The 18960-nt window shown below is 38.1% G+C and overlaps 1 protein-coding gene across 1 annotated transcript in view; it reads left to right on the top strand.

The window, feature by feature from the left end:
* CRCP (CGRP receptor component) overlaps positions 1-18526 on the top strand; it is a 31628-nt gene extending 13102 nt beyond the window's left edge. Inside the window, exons 5-6 of the mRNA XM_010288595.1 lie at positions 9919-9976; positions 18383-18526. Of these exons, the coding sequence (XP_010286897.1) occupies positions 9919-9976; positions 18383-18526 (202 nt within the window). The remainder of the gene's footprint in view (positions 1-9918; positions 9977-18382) is intronic.
* Positions 18527-18960: the final 434 nt, after the last annotated feature.

The following is an 18960-nucleotide window of genomic DNA, read 5'->3' as shown; positions in this document are numbered from 1 at the left end:
GTCATATGCTGTCTCTGCTGGTAACGGTTTTCTGAAGGTAGTTAAATTGATTTAAGATATAAGGTAGTTGGTGTCTGTCCCCACTGAGGGCACAGTAGCGTTTTCTTGTTGCAAGAGGAACAGAGAATCTGGTTAAAAGGCACGACTGGTGCCTTTTAACACCCTGTCATCTCAGACTGATTCCTCTGCCGTTTAAATTCCTTGTTATGACTCTGCCTCTAATCAAGGAGGAAACAGTTAAGCAGTGTGTGCTGTTAATTAGGCTCAGCAACTTATTTTCTAATACAGTGACTTCAGGGCTTTGAATATAAGAAGGATTTGCAGCCATATCGAAAAACCTGATGGAGGGAGGTAGTGGGATGAGCTGACTTTCCCTGCTCAGCATGTTATTGCGGCACACAAGCACTGGGTTGTGCTAGTGTATGCGGGAACATCAAGGTAGTGAAGAAAGACCAGACACCATCCAGAGAAGCACCAAGAATTGGAGCACATTCATTTAAAGAATGGAGCTTTTAATCAATTGAATTCTCATTTTTCCTGTCCTCCTTCCACAAACCTGCAGTACCAACCATGCAGAATGCATTGCTCCTCAGGCTACCTGTGTGTCCTGTGTTCTGGCTCCAGTTAGAGAGCTGATAGCATTGTGCCAGCAAATGGTACGGTTCCTGTAAAATCACCTCGAGTCTTTTCTTTGTGTTATTGTTGATATTTGCTACTAAAAATACCAGGTTAACAGACCAACATATCTTTTCCACTGATAGCCATCCATTTTGGGATAGACTTTCTTCATTAGTGTTACAGGCAGAAACTTTTTTTTTCCTAAAAGGCAAATTTAAAAAATAAATACCAATGTGTACAAACAACTGAAACCTTTCAAATTTCATATAGCTGCCTTGCTAAATGGAGCAAATTCAAAGACATCTAAACATATATTTCACTGATATAGTTAGTAAAGTATGGCAAAGCACAGTTTTTTTTCTTTGTCATCACATATTTTGGTAAAATTAAAACTATAGAACTGAGATTATATTTTTTTTAAGATGAAAAACGCTGATCTGACATCGTAGTGAATTTTATTATTATCTTCTTGAGGCCTCAAGCATTGGCTAACACAACAGTACAGTAAGCCACGGTGTACTTGGAAATGCAGTATGTCACTAGCAGCTAATTTTCCAGTTTTAGTCCCTGGAATGGCTTCATATTTTGTAAGGTAGTGCGAATGGCATTGCATGAAAAGGACTTTTATTAAGCTTGTGCGCTATAATTACAGTTACATGAAAATTGGCTCTACTTGTACTTCTTCCTGTTAATGATAGCCTATCTTAGATCTAATTTTGGAAAAATGAGATTTCTAATCACTGTATATTATTATAATTTTGAAAAATTGGACATAAACATTGCCCTTTTGGTCTTTAAATCAACACATTCAAGGAAGTGTTGAGCTGAAAATCAGTAGTGCCTTTAAGAAGTATTTTCCCCTCATTACTGCCAAAAACTAAAACAACTATAAACCTCCTACAATATTAAAGGCTGAATGATTTACTTTGTAATTTTTGTCTCCTCCAGAGCTTTTAAAGTGATTATTCAACACCAAAGTCAGGACGGTGCTAATTTAACAATAGCATCATTTAACAGTCTTTAAAAAGACTATTGTGTTTCCCTTTGAGTTGATTGGAAATTAACCCTTTGATCTGTAGCAGTGTTGCTCAACTTTTTGCATTCAGATACCATTATCAGCCCTCAGATTTCATACTGGATAAATGTACTGACACTGAAGTACAGTGGTAACCCCTGTGGAGCATACAGCCCAGTATGTTTGCACAGACCACGTGCAGACTGGAACTGTGATTTTTGCAGGTCACAGCTCGGGACTGCTCATCCGTAAGCCAGATCCCGTGATCTTTATTCAGGCAATATTTTACATGAGTTGCCGTGGTTGACTCAAGGCCATAGGATTTGACTTTTAAGTATTTTCAGCTAGTAATAAAATACATGGTTATGTATGCTGCTGTTACTTTATGGTTTTCCTAGCAACGAAAAAACATACATTCCTGAGGATAAATTTGCCTCTGCACAATCACAGATGTTTTAGGGATTTTTTTTTTTAGCTCTGCGTGCTGCATCTTGGCGCTAATACTGTTCTTTTCTTACCCATGCCTATAGATCTCTTACTAGAAAAACAAAACGTGCATGCATATATATTTGCATACAGTCTAGGAGTTCAGTAGCTAAAAAATGGACAATACCAAGGCACATAATATAAGGTTTTGGTTGAAATATAAATGCTGCAAATATTTGGCTCAATGCTAATGAACTATGGTACATTTTGTCTTAATTTGCACAACAGTATGTAACTGGTTTTATTATTTTTTTAGAATCTGTGAATTTATTATGCACTGTAGCAATGTGCTGACCCTTCTTGTCTACCCAGATACACATTGTGATCTTGAACACAAGACAGTGATTTATTTATTTTTTTATTTTTTCTCCTAGGAGAACTTTTTTTTGATTGTGAAGGATCACACTATTGTAATCCTACATCCTCACCTCCTACAATATACACTCTTCCTTCAAACGCAGACCTCAGACCCATTTTCTTCTCCCATAACTGCACACATTTTTCTCCCGCAGCCTGAGCTTTATATGTCCCAAAGCCCACTCCACATCATTTTGCCCTCAGCTGGAAATGCTGATCTTGGCTCTGGGTGAGGCTCAGCTACTGCTGGATGTAGCCTAGAAGTGGGGAGGCACTGCTCAGCCTAACAGCAGTAATTACCATTTTGGGATTTCTCACTAGGCAGGTCCTGTAAGAGTCTGCATAACGAGCGATTAACTGATTAGTGGAATCTTGCTTTTATGTGAGGAACTGGCTTTCAGCTGTCAGTCATCTTTTGTACGTATTCTTGTCTTGAACGATCAGTTTTCATGTTCCAAACAGTGTTGCTAAAATCCAGGCAGTCCAGAGAAAATACAAAGACTTACTTTTTTGGGCCAATTGAGCTGAAAATATTCTTCACCTTCTGTGTAGGTGAATGGGAGAGTTATCCTTTTTCTTTAATGAGTGTGAGTGTAAACATGCATGCTGTAGAAAGTGTAAAGATGCATTCATCTGAGTTGGAAAAAGTTTGTTTTATTTGTTAGGTGTAATGGACCATGAACTAAATTCAGGCTTACCATGTCTGTGCCCATGCAAAATACTGCAGTCAGCACTGATACTGATGCATGTTCATGCTTGCAGCATTTGCCTTCCTTAAAGCTTATTCCTGATGGAATTGTGGGTATTCGGGTTTTAATTTGTGTACGTGCTAGCGAGATACACCATGTACACAAAGACTCTGATTCTAACAGTCAATATTTGGTATCAGTGTTAGAAAAAGTCAGTGCAAGTGGGTACTGAGCTCCGACTCATACTGCATGCAGTACTGAGACACTGCTTACTTACTGCTAGTGTTGAGGGCTGAGTAATCCAGTTTCTAATTGCAACATGGAACTTCAGAGGCATTTTGTGAGTGTTAGCTTCAAGGGGATGCCAAGAGTAGTAACCTTCTGGTCACTCCATTTGTTACAAGTAGGAAGGTCAGAAATTGCACGCAGGGAGAAGAGCTGGGATCAAAACACCAAAAGGGTCCCCTGAGCTGGTCTCAGATCACGTCCTTGGAGTGCTTGTCTGTATTCTGTACAAGCAGCAGGAAGAGCTGCTAACATGGACCTCCTGAGGAAGCAGAGGTAACTGCTCATGTCTTGCACTCATGCATGCTTGGTATTTCATAAATAATATTAGCAGCTGGATATTTACTAGATGGGAGAGAAAAGAGAAAAATGTTATTGCTCTCTATTGCAGGAGGAGCATATCTACCCATACTAGTATCCAGTGTACCCACACTAGTATCAACATATTTGTCCAAATGTCTTCAATTACAGTCAGTTATCTCTTTGGCATCTTGCAATATTTTGCCAAAATAAAATAACTTCCATCTTCATTATCAATATGATGTTTAGGTTTATCATCAAATAACTGGCTAGGTACCAATTTTCAGATGACAGTTACTGAATAGTTGGTCATTTCTCTGTGTTTTTGGAATCAATCTCTATACAAATAAAACAGATGCTTTGCTTAAATCATAATTATATAATGCTAACATGTCCAAAGATTATTATTTGTTAGTGTTAATTGGTGTTCATAATTTCTAAAACCCTGTAACACTACACAAGCGCCTTCAGATTAAATATGTCGTTTATGTAGCTCTTGTTTTTTTGCACCCTGCTGCTAATTCCTTTTTGATGTTCTGAGTCATTTTTCCAGTAGGGAGCTTTGCAGATGAAAAACAAGCATGAAATTTTTCAGATAACACATTTTAATGACTTACTTGCAAATTATCCCTCATTCTTCTGTACACATTTTAAAAACTGCAAATACTCTGAATGATACCATCTTTGCTGAAATAATGTTTTTGAGGTCTGTTTGTCCCAACTGTAAAAATTCTATTCCCTCATGAGTCATAGTAATGTTAACAGCTTATAAGCAAAAAGTCTTTGAGAGGTGACCTTTTTGATTGTGTCCATTATTTCTTGTCTTCAGGAGACATGAACAGTTTCACTAATTGATTGTTTTAGTCACGATGTATAATTGGTTTTAATTTATTTCTGTTGTTACCTGCTCTGCCAATAACCTTTCTGTGATAAACATGATGGAGCTCTACCTGTTTTCAAGTGGCTCTGGATAAATAAGATTTGCATTCTTTAGCACAGGCATGATAGGAGTTTGGCTGTTTGATCCTGTTTATTTGGCTCTGAAGTTTTGTCGGCAACAAATTTCAAAGATACTACTTAAATTTTCTCATATTCTTGTTTTTTAATCTTGTGTGTTCTTTTGTAAAAGTCAAATAATACGTTTTGTCTGGAGATGTGGTGGAGCTCTAGGATTGGGTTAGGATATGTCTTGCTGCAAAAGCGAAGAAAGACTTGTTTGAAAAGGCTCTGATCTCAGAAGTGACATGTGAGTGTACAGTGTGGTGAGAAACTTGTATGAAGTATGAATTCATTAAACTGTATATATAAAAGTCTGCCTTTGTAAGTAGGGCTTTGGGAGGAGGGGGAAGCGTTTCACAAGTAGATATCCTCATAGCTCTCTTGTGAGAGCTGAAAATGTTGTCTCTGTTCTAGATGTCTGGAAACTGAGGCACAGACATGTGCTTGGCCAGGGATCATAAAGCTAATAACCTTGAAAGCCAGGACCAGAGCGCCAGCTTCTGCACCTCCGTCAAGTGCTCCAGGCACCGGACCAGGCAGTTTCCTAGCTCTTAAGGAAAAAGTGCTAAATCTTTCATACATTCATTCAGATGAATTGGACAGATTTTTGTACGTTGAAGATGTTATTTAATATTATTTACCCAGCTCTGTTAGGACTGCTGCTTTTATGGCAGTGATGTCTTTTGCTACAATTTTACAAGGTTGGGGTTTTTCTCTCATTCATTCCTTAAATGACCTGCTCTCAATTTTAATTCTGGTCTAAAGGATTTCAGTACTTCTCCCCTGCCAATATTAATGTTTTATTTCTGTCCTTTCATTACGTATGACAGTAGTAAAAGGCAGCAGTTATAAATACCTTATCTTTTTGACAATAAAGCAGCCAACAGTGCTGCTTTTAGTTCAGTGTTAAATTCAGCCATGCTCTTAATAGTCTCTTGTAAACATCAAGCTGCCAAATAGATGTAAGTGATTAGCATGGGAAAACAAAGAAGGCATATTCACTGCTTCCCGCCAATGGAAACATATTTGGCTTTCATCCTTGATTCTCCAAAACCAAAGCAATCTAATAAATCTGGCTAACCAAGCTAATTTTGATTCCTTTGTGTTGTCTGTAAAATCACAATATTCAGAATTTAAGATCAAACCCTGCACTGCCAAAGGGGTTGTTAACAGGAGAGCGGGGGGGAAATGTACACGGTTGTACTGCGGAGGGGAAGAGAGCGCATTGTCACTACAGTGGGAATTGCCTTTAAATACTGATTTTTTTGCTGTAATTGACACAAAGGATGTATTTTTGCAGTCTGGATGCACCATACAGTTCATGAAGCAAGGACAGATCCACTTTAGGGTACTACAGTATCTCCAAGAGTAAGGAGGAGGTCTGGAGAGGGGCCATGACTACACAGTCCTTTTCAGCATCATTTAGTGGAGCCTTCAAAGAATATAGGAACATCTGCTGCCATGTACTATCTTAAGGGCCTTTCCTTTTCTCCTCCCACTCCACGTCTCTTCCCCACTCCTACACCTCCAAAACCCAGTGCCTTTAAAGCACTCACCACTTAATCATTCCCCCTCAGTCTTACTGCCTGTGAAACAGGGATAGTGATCCTTACTACTTTGTACAAGACACACAAATAAGTGTGGGCAAACCTGAGGAACTAATTTGATGATAGGTGTTTCTTAGAAAAAACTTTGACACCATTGGTAAAATATTTGCTTTAGGAATCTATTTAGGCACGTTTTCTTTAATGAGTAAGTTCATGGCCCTGCTTGTAAGAACAAAGGCTGATGTGCAGGTAGAAATATCTTCTTCAGCAAAAGTAATCTTTTAACTGTGAAATCTGAAATCATTGTGAAATTTGCCATGCTTGTTGGCATTTATCCAGGTGCCAAATGTCACTTTATGGCAAGCTTTTTCTGAAGGCTGAGAAAAATCTTCTGATGTGGTTCTGTAGAAATAGGAAAGAAGATTAAAAGGGTAGGGTGGTAACAAAAATGTTTGAGCTCATTTTAAAACAGACATTTTTAACAGTTCTGTGGTTGATTAAAATGGAGTTTTCTTCTTTTTTTTTTTTCTTCTCTTTTATAAAGTTCTAATTCCTTATCCCCTTCTGCAATTCTGAAACGTAGAGAATAAAAAAAAATAGGTACTTTTATAAAGGAAATGTAAATGCAAGATGTTGAATTGTGTATGTTTTTTTAATGGTAAATGAATATATACGAGGATTTCTTAGAGCTGTCTGTTGTGAGTTGTTAGTATTTCACAAATGTTCCATTTAAAAATTGCAAGTTTTTCTTCTGAGGCTGAAAGACATGATTAAAATTATTTTCCAGCATTTTAGAAAAAGATGGCAGAATGGCTCAGGGACTAGGTGGAACAATTAAAAACTTTTCTTTTTTTAGGATTTTGGTTTTGTTTCCAGCAGGCTGGACCTAAATCGAACAGTTAGCATGTCATCTATTCGGAGCTATTTTCTGTTCTTAAGGGCTGTGAATACACATCATAAAATCCTCTGGTATAATGTTTGGTATCAGCAAAGCAGTTGTCTTCACTGAGCTGCAGAGTCTCCCGTGGTCCTGTTCCCACCACTGAGTCACTTGCAATCGTGGACATTTTAGCTGAAGAGGATCTGTTACATCATCTAATCTGTGGTAATACAGGATTTTTCCTTCAGGAGACATCAGCCAGGAAAATCTTATGCTAGTACTGCTCGTTCTGTGTGTTTGGTGGATAAATGAAGGGTCTTACTCTCTTTGGGTGTCAGCTGCCTGCCTTCTTAAGTATTAAATTCAGTCTCTTGACACGTACACGTGTGTGTATGTACACACCAGAGCAATGCATCGCTTGTCAAAGGCTTCTCCTGAGAAGTCTAAACACCTTGGTCTTTGAACATGTACCAGTGTGCATACGGGAACGATAAAGCATCGAAGCACCTGGCGATGTTGTAAGCTGTTAGCTGGTGTTAGATTTCAAGGCCAGCCAGCCTCGGAGGCCATTTGAAATGAGACAGTAGCTCTGAAGTATCTCCAGACACATAGACGTTGACCTGTTGGTTGTACATGCCTGCATGGGAGAGCTCAGGGCTGTGGATTACAGCATCTGTGTTCTCCTGAAAGCCACCCACAGGTCCAGTAAACTGGGGGAAACTTCAGAATCGGATTAAAGATGTGTTAAGGATGCCTTTTAAATAATAAGTTCTAAGCTTTAATTGTTCAAAATTGTAGTTCACTACTGTATCAGACTGGAAGATTGTTGCACGTTAACTGTCGGTTCTCACTTTAACGCGTGAATGTGTGCGATTGAGGTGCTGCATAAACATCGGTGGCTGCTAGGAGAGGCTGTAGGTCAAGTAATAATCATTCAAGATGCACACACACACCACCCCCACCCCCCCGCCAATATATGTTCAAGTTCATTTACTCATTGTATCTATTATTATTACATTGTGATTGTATGTTTTTATTATAAAAGTGCATTTGTTACTGTTTCAAATGCCCTCTTAAACATCTGCTTTATCTTTAGTAGTGATGTATTATTGTCCTTTTGTGTTTTAAAACACAAAAATCAGCTCAGATCGTTAGCCATGCTGCTATTATGTGGTCAATGGTAATGTTTTGAGCTTCTGAAGTTAATGAAATATGCATTACTGGCATACGACAGCTGGTTTTTACTTTGTTTTTAGAATGATTTGTATTTAAGTAGGGTGTAAAATTAATAACTTTTGGCTGCAGAGCTATTGCCTAAAAGTTGTGGTTTGAATTTAATGAACATACTTGTTTGATCACGTCTTCAAAAAAAAGGGGGGGGGGGGAAGATTTTTAAATGTCAGTGAATTTTTTCCCCCCTCATGCCCTTTTTTTCCTATTTCAATGATCAAAGTGTTTAAATGGACATTTGTGAGATCTCGTGATTTCTTGATGAGAAAATAGAGCTAATATCTGCTTGGTGAAAACGAATCCAGAAAAGCGGTGAGGCTGGGTGAGCTTAATGATGGTTCTGAACGTATCAGGAATTTTGCCACTGGCTTCAGTGGTACTAAATTGTCTCTCTGAGTATTAAAGTGGTTTGTGTTCAAATACCAAAGTCAGACAAGTTTTACTGACTTCTTCCCCTTGTAAGCAGAGGAGAATGAAACTGGACTATTAAAAATACAGATGCAACATGGTTCATATCTAAAGCCAAAACGAAAGAGACTAATACTGATTGAAGTGCTTTTGGGCTGAAGGCACAGGACTGCACATTTCAATGCATGGAATCACTTTCTGGCTGCCTTAGTGTGGACAGGTAGTCAGACGTGTTTGAGTTATTGTAGATTAATGAATTATCACTTGTCTTTCAAACCACAATAAATGACCTTACGTTTACAATTCAGACACTAATTGAGGGTGGTGAGGGTTTGGATTTTTTGGCTTTTCTGTGTCTTTGCTACCTTGCTGTTTGTGATCATACAAATCTTTGTGGGACTATGCAATGAATCAAGTCAAAAACAACACAGGAAAAAGAGAGTGGTTATATTTACAATCTAGGTGAGTCCCCATTTAGTTTGCTGCATGGTGCCCAGCAGGTGTAGAAAGACAACAAAAGATAGATTTGCATGGGAACAGAGATGAAGATTCCCCCCCCCAGAAAGATACATGTTTAAAAGTATGGCCTCAGCCCATTGTAATAATGTATGAAAAAAGGGCTTAAACCATATGGGTTGCAGAGAGTACATGCGACCAAGTGATTTCAAGCTGATTTTTTTTAAACTTTGCATTTGCAATGGGCTAAAAGAATAAACAAGTTATTGCTGTTTGGCTGATGGATTGTAACTTCTTAGGTATGATAATTGTTCTTGTGGTCGTGTTTTCATAGCAAAAGTCTGTGATCTTTGACGAGTCGTTTAACGTTTCTGTACAGCGTTTAACAAAGCAACAGTGCATGTATTTAATGCTTGTACAGTAATGATGTAAGGTCCCCTGCCTTACCACCTTAGACTAGAGATGGAAACACCAATATGTCTAAACACGCGAGCAAGTACTATATTTAAAATACCCAGATTATTATGGCAATTAAACCACACTGCAAACCCAGTCAGAAACTAAACTGTCAGGAATGTGTTTGCCTCTTACCAGTCATCCTCAAATTATACAGTAATGCGGATTGTTTTATGCTTTGCCTTTAAACAGAGCAGAAAAGCTCCAGTTGCTTAACCACAGGCCTGTGACGGCAGTTGAAATACAGCTGGTAAGTAACAATGCTTCTGACTGTTCAAAGCTTAAATGAAAGCAGCTTTAACCTTGAAGATCAGTTGAATAATTACTTTCTTATGGTCAATGATTGAATGTATCCCTTTATGCACATCTTTACATTCATGGTTTCAAATCCACTCTGCATTCTCTGTGAGACCTCCTTAGAGACTTGCCCATCTTTCTTTCAGACAGATTCTCCACCTTTTGCGTCGGTGTCACATACTGAAAATGCCCGATGCAGTCATTAAAGATTAGTTACAGTATTGCGAGTAAGAATATATTTAACCTGAGTCTTGCTGCTGCTGCTGCTGCCGGTAATAAAGTACTTCACTTTTTGACAGCTGTGATGACTGGTTGTTTTGATGGCAGGGTTTTATGTTATAATAAAACCAAACATGCTAAAAGGAGCAAGTAATGACTTACAGAATTTTGAGCAGTGGTACAGATGAGAAATGGATGTAAACTGACTTTCTGATGGGCAGTAGCCATTGTCAATCTGTTAAGCACAATTCTGATGTAAAGGGGGATTGTCGCTAAATAGAAATAGATGGTTATATTCTCTGAAGTATCTCCTTAGGAATAAAAGATCCTGTGATAATAAAGAGGTTATTATAATAAGGTTATTCTTTTAATAAAGTTCTCTTACAGTAAGAACATCTGTTCATAATTTTGCCCTGAAATCAAACTATGTAGTAATGGGATCATATTTTGCTGCAAAAAAAAGAGGAGGATTAAAGAGGTACCAGTAGGACTATTTTTCTTTCGTAGCCAAGGAGTAGACTTTATAATGGTGAATGCTTCTAGCCAAGGAATTAATACTGTGTTTTGTGATTGAAGAGATCAGTGTCAGTCATCAACCCAACCAAGACCATTAAGGCTTCATGAGTTTTGCTTAGGATTGATTCATAAGCGGTGATGTAGAGCCTGTCTCGTACCTTTGTTAGCTTCATGTGCTTAGACACAGATTTATTATATTCCCATGTAGGCCCTATACTGTCTTTTTTTGCCTTTTCTTCTTTAAATGTAATATTCTTTTGCTGCTTTCAGGTCACTGCAGTTTTGTCTGTCTTTTCTCTCCTCCCCTTATTACTCTACCTAGTTCCTCATTATCTTACTATCCATAAAATACTGAAAATAGTTTTGCACCGTGTGTCACATTTGAAGTCTAGAAGGCAAGTAAAAGAAACTTGGGCCTCTATATTAGAAGTCAGGTTTCTGTAGAGTGTCATACTTTAGATATTCCAAGGTTTATAACGTCAAAGTTAGACGAAAAGCATTGCTAAAACTTACAGAGTACAGATAGGAGATTCGAGTTCCGTATCAGCCCCATGATTGATACATAACCCCTCTCTAATGATGAAAAGCAACGTATGAAAAATGTAATATTCATACATTTGGGGACTCATCTGAATTTGTATTGTCATGGAAGTATTGGGGATGCAGTTACTTCTGTTCCGTTGCGATGCTCCTGTAATTCCCAGGGCAAGTTTCTCCAAAACTAGTACTGCAGTAAACTAGGTTGACTGGATTGTTAACGCTGTGTTAAATTCAGCCTCCTCGAAACTGCAGTACACTTGCAATTTCATCAAAGCACATCAAAGTCTTTTGATCTCAATAACTGCTAGGAAACTGCAGGCCAGTTTTGTTAGTGAAATACAGAGACTGGGAGACAGCAAGGAAATGACTTTGCTGTTCGATTGCTGTCTCAAATAATTTTGGATTTTGGTGAGGACAGAGGAAGGAGATTGTAGCAATAACAGACAAAACCTGTCTTCTCTGAGCATCTTTGAGTATAAAATAATGCAGAGCAGTGGAGGCTACCAGCATTTTTTTCTTTGATGTCAGTAGGGAGACGATTACCCATACACAGATTTCATGCAGGCAAGTCAATTTGCTGCAGTCGATGGATGAGAGACAACCTACAGAGGAGTGAATACTAGGTCTAGAATTGCATTGATTATCTTTTTATTGGACTTGCTCCTGCCACTCAAAAGCTTTGAGTCACTCCTGGAATTGAATAAGAAGTAAATGATGATGAAAACTTCTGACCACTTCACAGAATGTAGTGGTCATATTTTTTAAAAAGCCAGCTTTAAACAAAATGCCAAACAAGCCATATCTCTGTCTCTCACTTTCTCAGATAGTTTTGATGCCTCAGACTTTTATTCAGGGCTGCCTGTCCATGGAATGGAGTCAAATTTACCTGATAGGCTTTTAATAGCTGATGTGAGAGGATAGTTATATTTACTAGTGCTTGTTGCTTTTTTGCCTTTCCAGCTTTTTGCCTTTTACTTTCCTTCGATGAAATTCCCTGTCTCTAGTTGTATGCAAAGAATAAACCATTTTTGATAAAACTACATTTAAGTTAAAAAGCAACATTATGTTGTGATCTTTTGATGTCATCTTTTGTAAGTCTTTATGCATAAATTGCTGTGATTGTTTGTATTTGTCTTTTCCGGACTGTGTGCCAGGATTTCTTTTCAAACAACAATAGCAACAAAAGGAGCATGAAAGTCCAACTCATATCCCACAGGGTAAAACACTGTACACATTGCAGCTATCTTGACCTCCTGTTTTAATCTTTAACATATGTTGTTCCTGGCTCAGTGATTCATGGAGGGGGAAAAAAAGACAGTGATGTCGATCTAATCATGACACTGGTTCAGCTTTGCTTAATGCTGAACTGTGATGGGTTTGAAGATTAAGTGTCATCTTTTTTAATGAACAAATAGCTCCACATTCTTCTCTCTGAATGGAAAAGTAGATTTTAATTCTGTGCTTTTTAAAACTAGATTTCCATCTTGGAGAGCTTCGTACCTCCTGATACGTGCTCTGCATAACCAGCCTGGCAGATTGTCTTTTATTGTTGAATAGAAAATAATAATGTAAAGTATTCTTCTGGAAAATTTAAGATGTTAGAGGATTTAAACATTTTATTTTCTCAACAATATATTTTGCTTCCCACTTTGCATACTCAATTAATTGTTTCTGAGGGACGTTAATCACTCAGTCTTTTTACTTCTTTTTTATGTGCTTTTTTCTATTAGCATGTTGGTGCTGAACAATTTAAAACCAAACGAGGAAATAGCAGTCATTTTCTCATAAAATATGTACCTCCTACACTGGAGTTATGTGCTTGATAGCTTTGGAAGCGATCAGAAGCCCTATTTCCTTTTTTTACTATCATTTACTGATTATTTTTTAAATAGAATTCTTAGCTTATTATTCAAATAAACAATAACTTTTAACCCACAGATTGTTCTGTTCTGTTCTGTGATGCTGAGGTTTGTAACCCATCAAATATTACTTATCCTTGAGACAGTTTCTTATTTTTTTCAGAACTTTTTAGAGTTCTTCAGTGTGGCTTTATTTACTCTTCAACTTTTGCAGTGTATTGTTTTGTCTCAGGAGGCTAAATAAAATAAACATTAGTTTGAAAGCATAAAAGATGCACAGTGAGGCCAGTGAAGTCTCTTATACTTTGCTTTGACATGAGTACACAGAAAAGATAAGGTATGATTATAGTTAGTGAAAGCATGTTCCTAAAATGTTTGTCCTTGCTTCACTGAGTAAAAAAAATAATCTAGGCAGGTATGCATGTATATATATGTGTATGTTTACATTTTGTGCTTACATGGCACTATGAACATACATATTTGCACACTTATTTTAAGAGTAAACATTTTAATCCTTGAAATTATCTTGATAGTCGGGCTAGCTTTTATTTTCTGATTAACCTCAATAAAGGAAACTTTTAAAAGCTTCTGGAAATAACGTTCTGACATGAGAATTTATCAGCAGGTTTTAATGTGACTTACTGCTTAACGTAATTCTGTTATGTTCTGATTTGCTAATTACGGTGGTTTTGTTTCTCTGAGAAGTTCATACGTAGCGCTTAATTAAAAAAAAGCCACCGTTAAAATGTGCAGCTGGGAAAGGCTGCATGGTAGTAAAATATTCCCCATACACATTTGTTTAATAAGCACAGCTCTGGTTCCCAGTAGCAGTTACGTTACTGAGTAAGGCATCTGCCAGCGTTTAATTCTGCAGTTGGCGAGCGATTTGTCTTTTCATTCTCTTGCAGCGGGATTCAGAGAGGGATGCTGGATGCATGCTTCACTTGGTGCATCAGAAAGCGCTTGCGCCGATGTATCTGGAGAGGCAGAACAGAACTGGTGTCGTTTTCTTGACGTACTGTCCATTTAGTAAATATTTGCCTAATTTTAAGCTTTAAGTCCAGTTAAGTTAGTTAGACTTAAGTACTTGAAATTAAGTCAATATGTAAGCTGTGGCGTAGCAGTCTTAGGCATCACTTGCTTAAGCAAGTGAAGAATTGATTATTAGACTCCTAAATAAAAGGTAGTGTTGCTTTCAGAGGTGAGCGGTACAGTGGCTTCAGCTGCCTTCTGATTACTTGTATATATTTCAGAGCTCTAAAGATCTGGCTGTTTTTATCAATACATTTATCAATAAAGTAAGAAGCAACTCCAGTTACTAAGGCTCAAAAAGTATATGCTAGCTGCAGGGGTAACATACCTCCTTTTTTTTTCTTTTTTTTTTTTCCCAGCTGTACCAATTTTACACCAATTAAATTACAAATAAATCTTTTCTGCTTCCTTCTTTGGTCACCTTGTAGATGATATTAGAGGATTAGCTGGGGGGGAAATGAAATGTGAAAATTGCTTACTTTATGCAGATATTGCAATGAGAGTTTAAAAACCAACTGATTTGAGTGGAATCAAAGTCATGATTGAGGCCTGACTTGACCGAATTGACCTTGACCACGTAGTTGTGTTTCACAGAAAATACATTCTGTATATATGTATGAATGACATGATATGCTGTGACATTTACTACAAAAACACTGTAGTTATTTTGGTGTAGTATAGACTTGAATGCTGAAAAGCAGTAACAACTTGAGAATTATTTATTACAAGCAGCAGCATAGCTGACATGACTTACTGCCTTTCTCTTGTGTTCTTTTCAAGAAAATCCTTGCTCTCAGGAGGAAAGCCCTGAGGAGACATCCTTGTCTTGCTGCACATCAGGGTACTTTTTATCTATAAATCGTGTTACTCTAACGTTGTCCAATTCTGTTACATGCACAAACCCTGAATATTGAAAATACACAGTTCAGCAGAGCTTTGGTTGATGATACTCTACACTTTGCACATGGCATCTGTGAGGATAATCTCTTTCCATTTGGTGTGTGTGTGGCACTGCCAACATAAACATCTTATGTCATATGCTTATTAAGAACATTTGCGTTTTTGTTTTCCTTAGTATAAGCTTTGCATTCCTGACTGCTTATGGTTTGAATCTGTTGCTTGAGTAGTTTCAGCCAATTGTAAGTTATAGGTTAGCAAGGCTTTTTGATATTTTTTCATATGTTGGTAAAATTCTTGCTGGAAAAGTAGGTACTTGAATACAGTAGTTTCTTTTTGGCTGTTAGAAATTACGCTTAAGAAAAAGCCTCTTCTGAGCACCATAATATTATTTCCTAGTACTATCAGTTGCAGAGGTATTTTGTCTTTTAGTTGTAAATCAGAAAACTCTGCAAATATCTGCTGAATCTAGACTAAGCCTCTGAGTGACCTGTTTCCCTTCATACCTGTTTTCCTTTAGGACAGTTTCATTTATCTCTATCTACATGCTCTCTGTGCTGATTTTTTGAATTTTTTGCTTTTGGAATGCTGCTTTGCTGCTTCCTAATTGCTTATATTTTCATAAGTCGCTGCTCAGGCTGTTTCCCTGCAGAGTTGCGGGGGGGGGAATTGATTTTTAGAGCTTATGCTTTTCATCCTTTGAACTCTTGAATAGTATCACAGCAAAATAGTGCTGAAGCATCAGCTTGAATAATAAGTTGTCCATCCTCCCAAATGTAGATTTGTTTTTTAAATTTTTTAAATTTGTATCAGTAATTCCTGGTGTGAGAGCTGGCAGTGAGGATGCACAGCTTGGAGGCACTGGGAGGTGAGCCCTTGATGAATTTGCTAACACAGTTTAAAGAATTACCACTTCCCTCTGGCAGAGACTATGGATCTGTCAACAGAAGGGAATTTGGAGTTACTTTACCCACTCCTCAGTGCAGTATCCAGCATCATTAAAGAAAGATGCTTTTCTCAAGTTTAATGAGACATCAGTTACAGCACCAAAGCATCTGAAACATGAGAGAGACCGTTTTCTTTCATCAACTTTCTGGTAAAGTATGATTTCTTAAACTGCCAGAGCCATCACCAGAGCTCATCTGTCAGTGTCCTGAGTTGTATCTGCAGTTTGTCAGCCTTGCAGGCTTCTGTGTTCAGCCGGTACAAATGACAGCAACATGATTGTTCATATTGGGAGTTGGGGCATTACTCATTCAACACGGAGGAGCACGTAAGAAGCAGTGATTAGACACTCACATAAGTATATTCTGCCTTAAATGTGGCAGTTAAGAGTTGATGCTGCCCTAGAAATCACTGTCTGTTATCTAAGTTCTGATCAAATCCTTGTGTTTAACTTTGGCTACTGAAGCAAGCACCTAAAGGAGAAAGTGTTTGGAGAAGAAAGGGAAAGGAGGTGTATAAGGAGGGATAAAATTTAAATGGGGAAGAGAGGTGGACTTCATCTGATCCAATAAATCAAATCTAAACCAGGCAAGGTGCCAGTTTTCTGAAGATGGGAGAGCAGTAGGATGGTAATGAACGCAGGAGACATTGGCCCCTATGAGATAAATCATTCTGCCTTAAGTGATGTTGCCTGTCCAAGGGATATGGGCTTTTTCTTTGTATGGTTCCTGCTGCTAGAGGGCTGTCACCTTTAAAGTTCAATGTAACAGTAATTAATAACACTATAATCCAGTCTGAAAAGCAGCTGGCAGTCCTCTACAAAACATAATAGCACAGGTCATCTGTAGGGTAATGCTTTAATCTATAGAGTAACTGCTTTGTCAGCAGTACTGGCAACAAACTGTGTATTTATGCACTCTTAACATACTTTATTGTATAATGTTGATGTTCCAAGGTATGCTAGTCAAGCTGCTGAGATGATCACTTCTAAAATGCAGCCTAGCAGGCAATTATCTGATACCACTTCAGTTGCTGCAGCAGTTGCTTAACAGAAGAGGAACGTTAGGAGGATTTTTAGTATATTTTAACTCTTAGTGCATAGTATAGCAGCTGGCGGTAATGGGAGCCAGGGCTGTTTTTCAAGCCAGGATCCTACAGTAGTTCTTGAACTAACTGTACTTGGAAAGCCACTCCACAGAGAATTTCCTCCTTTGATCCGGATGGTCCCCAGAAACAGTCATTTGCAAATGGATATTCATTGTCTGCCTCTTGCTACATGAGTGGAATCAAGCGTGCTCGCTTTCCTCTTGTCAAGTATCTGTGGATAATGGCTGATGAAAGATGATCGGATTGCGCAAAGAGGGCTCATAGGGCATTGAAGGAAAAAAAAGTTAATTGAATATACTACTATGCTTTTTAGAAGGCGAGATGCATCTGAATAGCTGACAGTTCATAGCTAGAACTGATTAAACCTGCGTTGACTTGGAACCATAATTAATATAAATCACCGCTCTGCAAAGGACATTTTAAAGGACTCTTGTATAAAAAAGAAAATCTCAAACCCCGCGATCCTAATTGGTTTCATTTGCGTTTGAAGAGTTCATTTGGCTTGCCTTTCCAGTCCTCTGACAAGCTTTTCTTTTTAACAGCTGCCTATAAATTAGGGCAGTTGTTTTCACTGGTAGCAGCGATATAAGAGTTCCCACAGCTCCACAGTGAGAGTAGGTCGCCAATTAATCTTACGGAATTTTATTGTTGATTTGTGACAGCGTGTTTTGTGTTGCTCAAAGCTTTTATATGCCTTTATATTCAGGAATCGCACAATCTAAGTAAATTCCAAGAAAGTATAGCTTTTGTAGGATTAGGTGGTTTCTTTTATGGCCTGATTACTTACAGTCTAGGTGCTGGATAAGATACCAAGGTTCAGGTAGCCGTTCTCAGGTTATCTCGTTTCAGTTCTCACATGAAAGCACAGGAGCTTAGGAGAAAAGCTCTGGAAAGTAGGTCTGCACATGAGCTAAACAAAAAGCCTGGCTCAGGATACCAGTGTGTAGGTTGAGAGAGCCTTTAGGAGAAACCAGAGAGGAAAGCCTGTTCTGAGTGTGTTGTTTTCCTTCTTGTAAAGAAAGCAGGGTCTCATTATGGAGTGCCAATTGTAGTGGTTAACAATGGAGTTCTTTCTTTTTCTAAATACTCTAGGAGTTCCACTTTGTAAAATGCTTTTGTAATGAGCTCAGACCGCCTTGCATCCACCGAGAATAGTATTTCCCAATTAGTTGAGTCGTCTGTGTGGAGCTGAGGAAGGAAGTATGGATTTAATGATTTACAATAGATTGTTTTTTGACCTGCAGATGGTAGAAGAAAGTGAGGAAAGGCTAACAGAAGAGCAGATTGAGTCACTTCTCCAGACAGTCACCAGTATTCTTCCAGGGGATCCGGAAGAACAACAGAGAGACTCGGCAATGGAAACCGAAGACAGAGGTGACCAAGCGTAGGAGGCATCTAGACCAAAGCTGGCAACAATTTCAGCAGAAGAGAATCAGCTAATGTTTTTCTGGTTTTTTTACTTAATACCAGTTTAATCTTGTATTGGACATCATTGTTAAATACGTTACAATTTTTATTACTCGGAGGTGATGAGGGAACCAATTGCTTACAAGAAAGCATGGAAAAGGACGCTGTTGTTTTGGCATTTTGTCATAAACAGGGAGGTGGTAACTTGAGTTTGTAATGTAGCAGTCTGAGAAATTATGGGGCACAGAATCTGAAGCTTTTGTATTTTTTTTTCCATTACCCATGTAACAGCTGTACATTTGAATAGACTTATATACAGCTGGCAATGTTTTAATTATCACAGCAGTACTATAATTATAATTGCTTTCATATGCTTTTGAATCCCCCAACTGGTTTTCAGAATATGGCCTACAAT

The sequence above is a fragment of the Phaethon lepturus genome, unplaced genomic scaffold, assembly GCF_000687285.1.
Source record: "Phaethon lepturus isolate BGI_N335 unplaced genomic scaffold, ASM68728v1 scaffold13196, whole genome shotgun sequence".
Classification (NCBI taxonomy): Eukaryota; Metazoa; Chordata; class Aves; order Phaethontiformes; family Phaethontidae; genus Phaethon; species Phaethon lepturus.
Note: the sequence above shows the minus strand (reverse complement) of the source record. Positions and strands in the feature narration are given on the sequence as shown.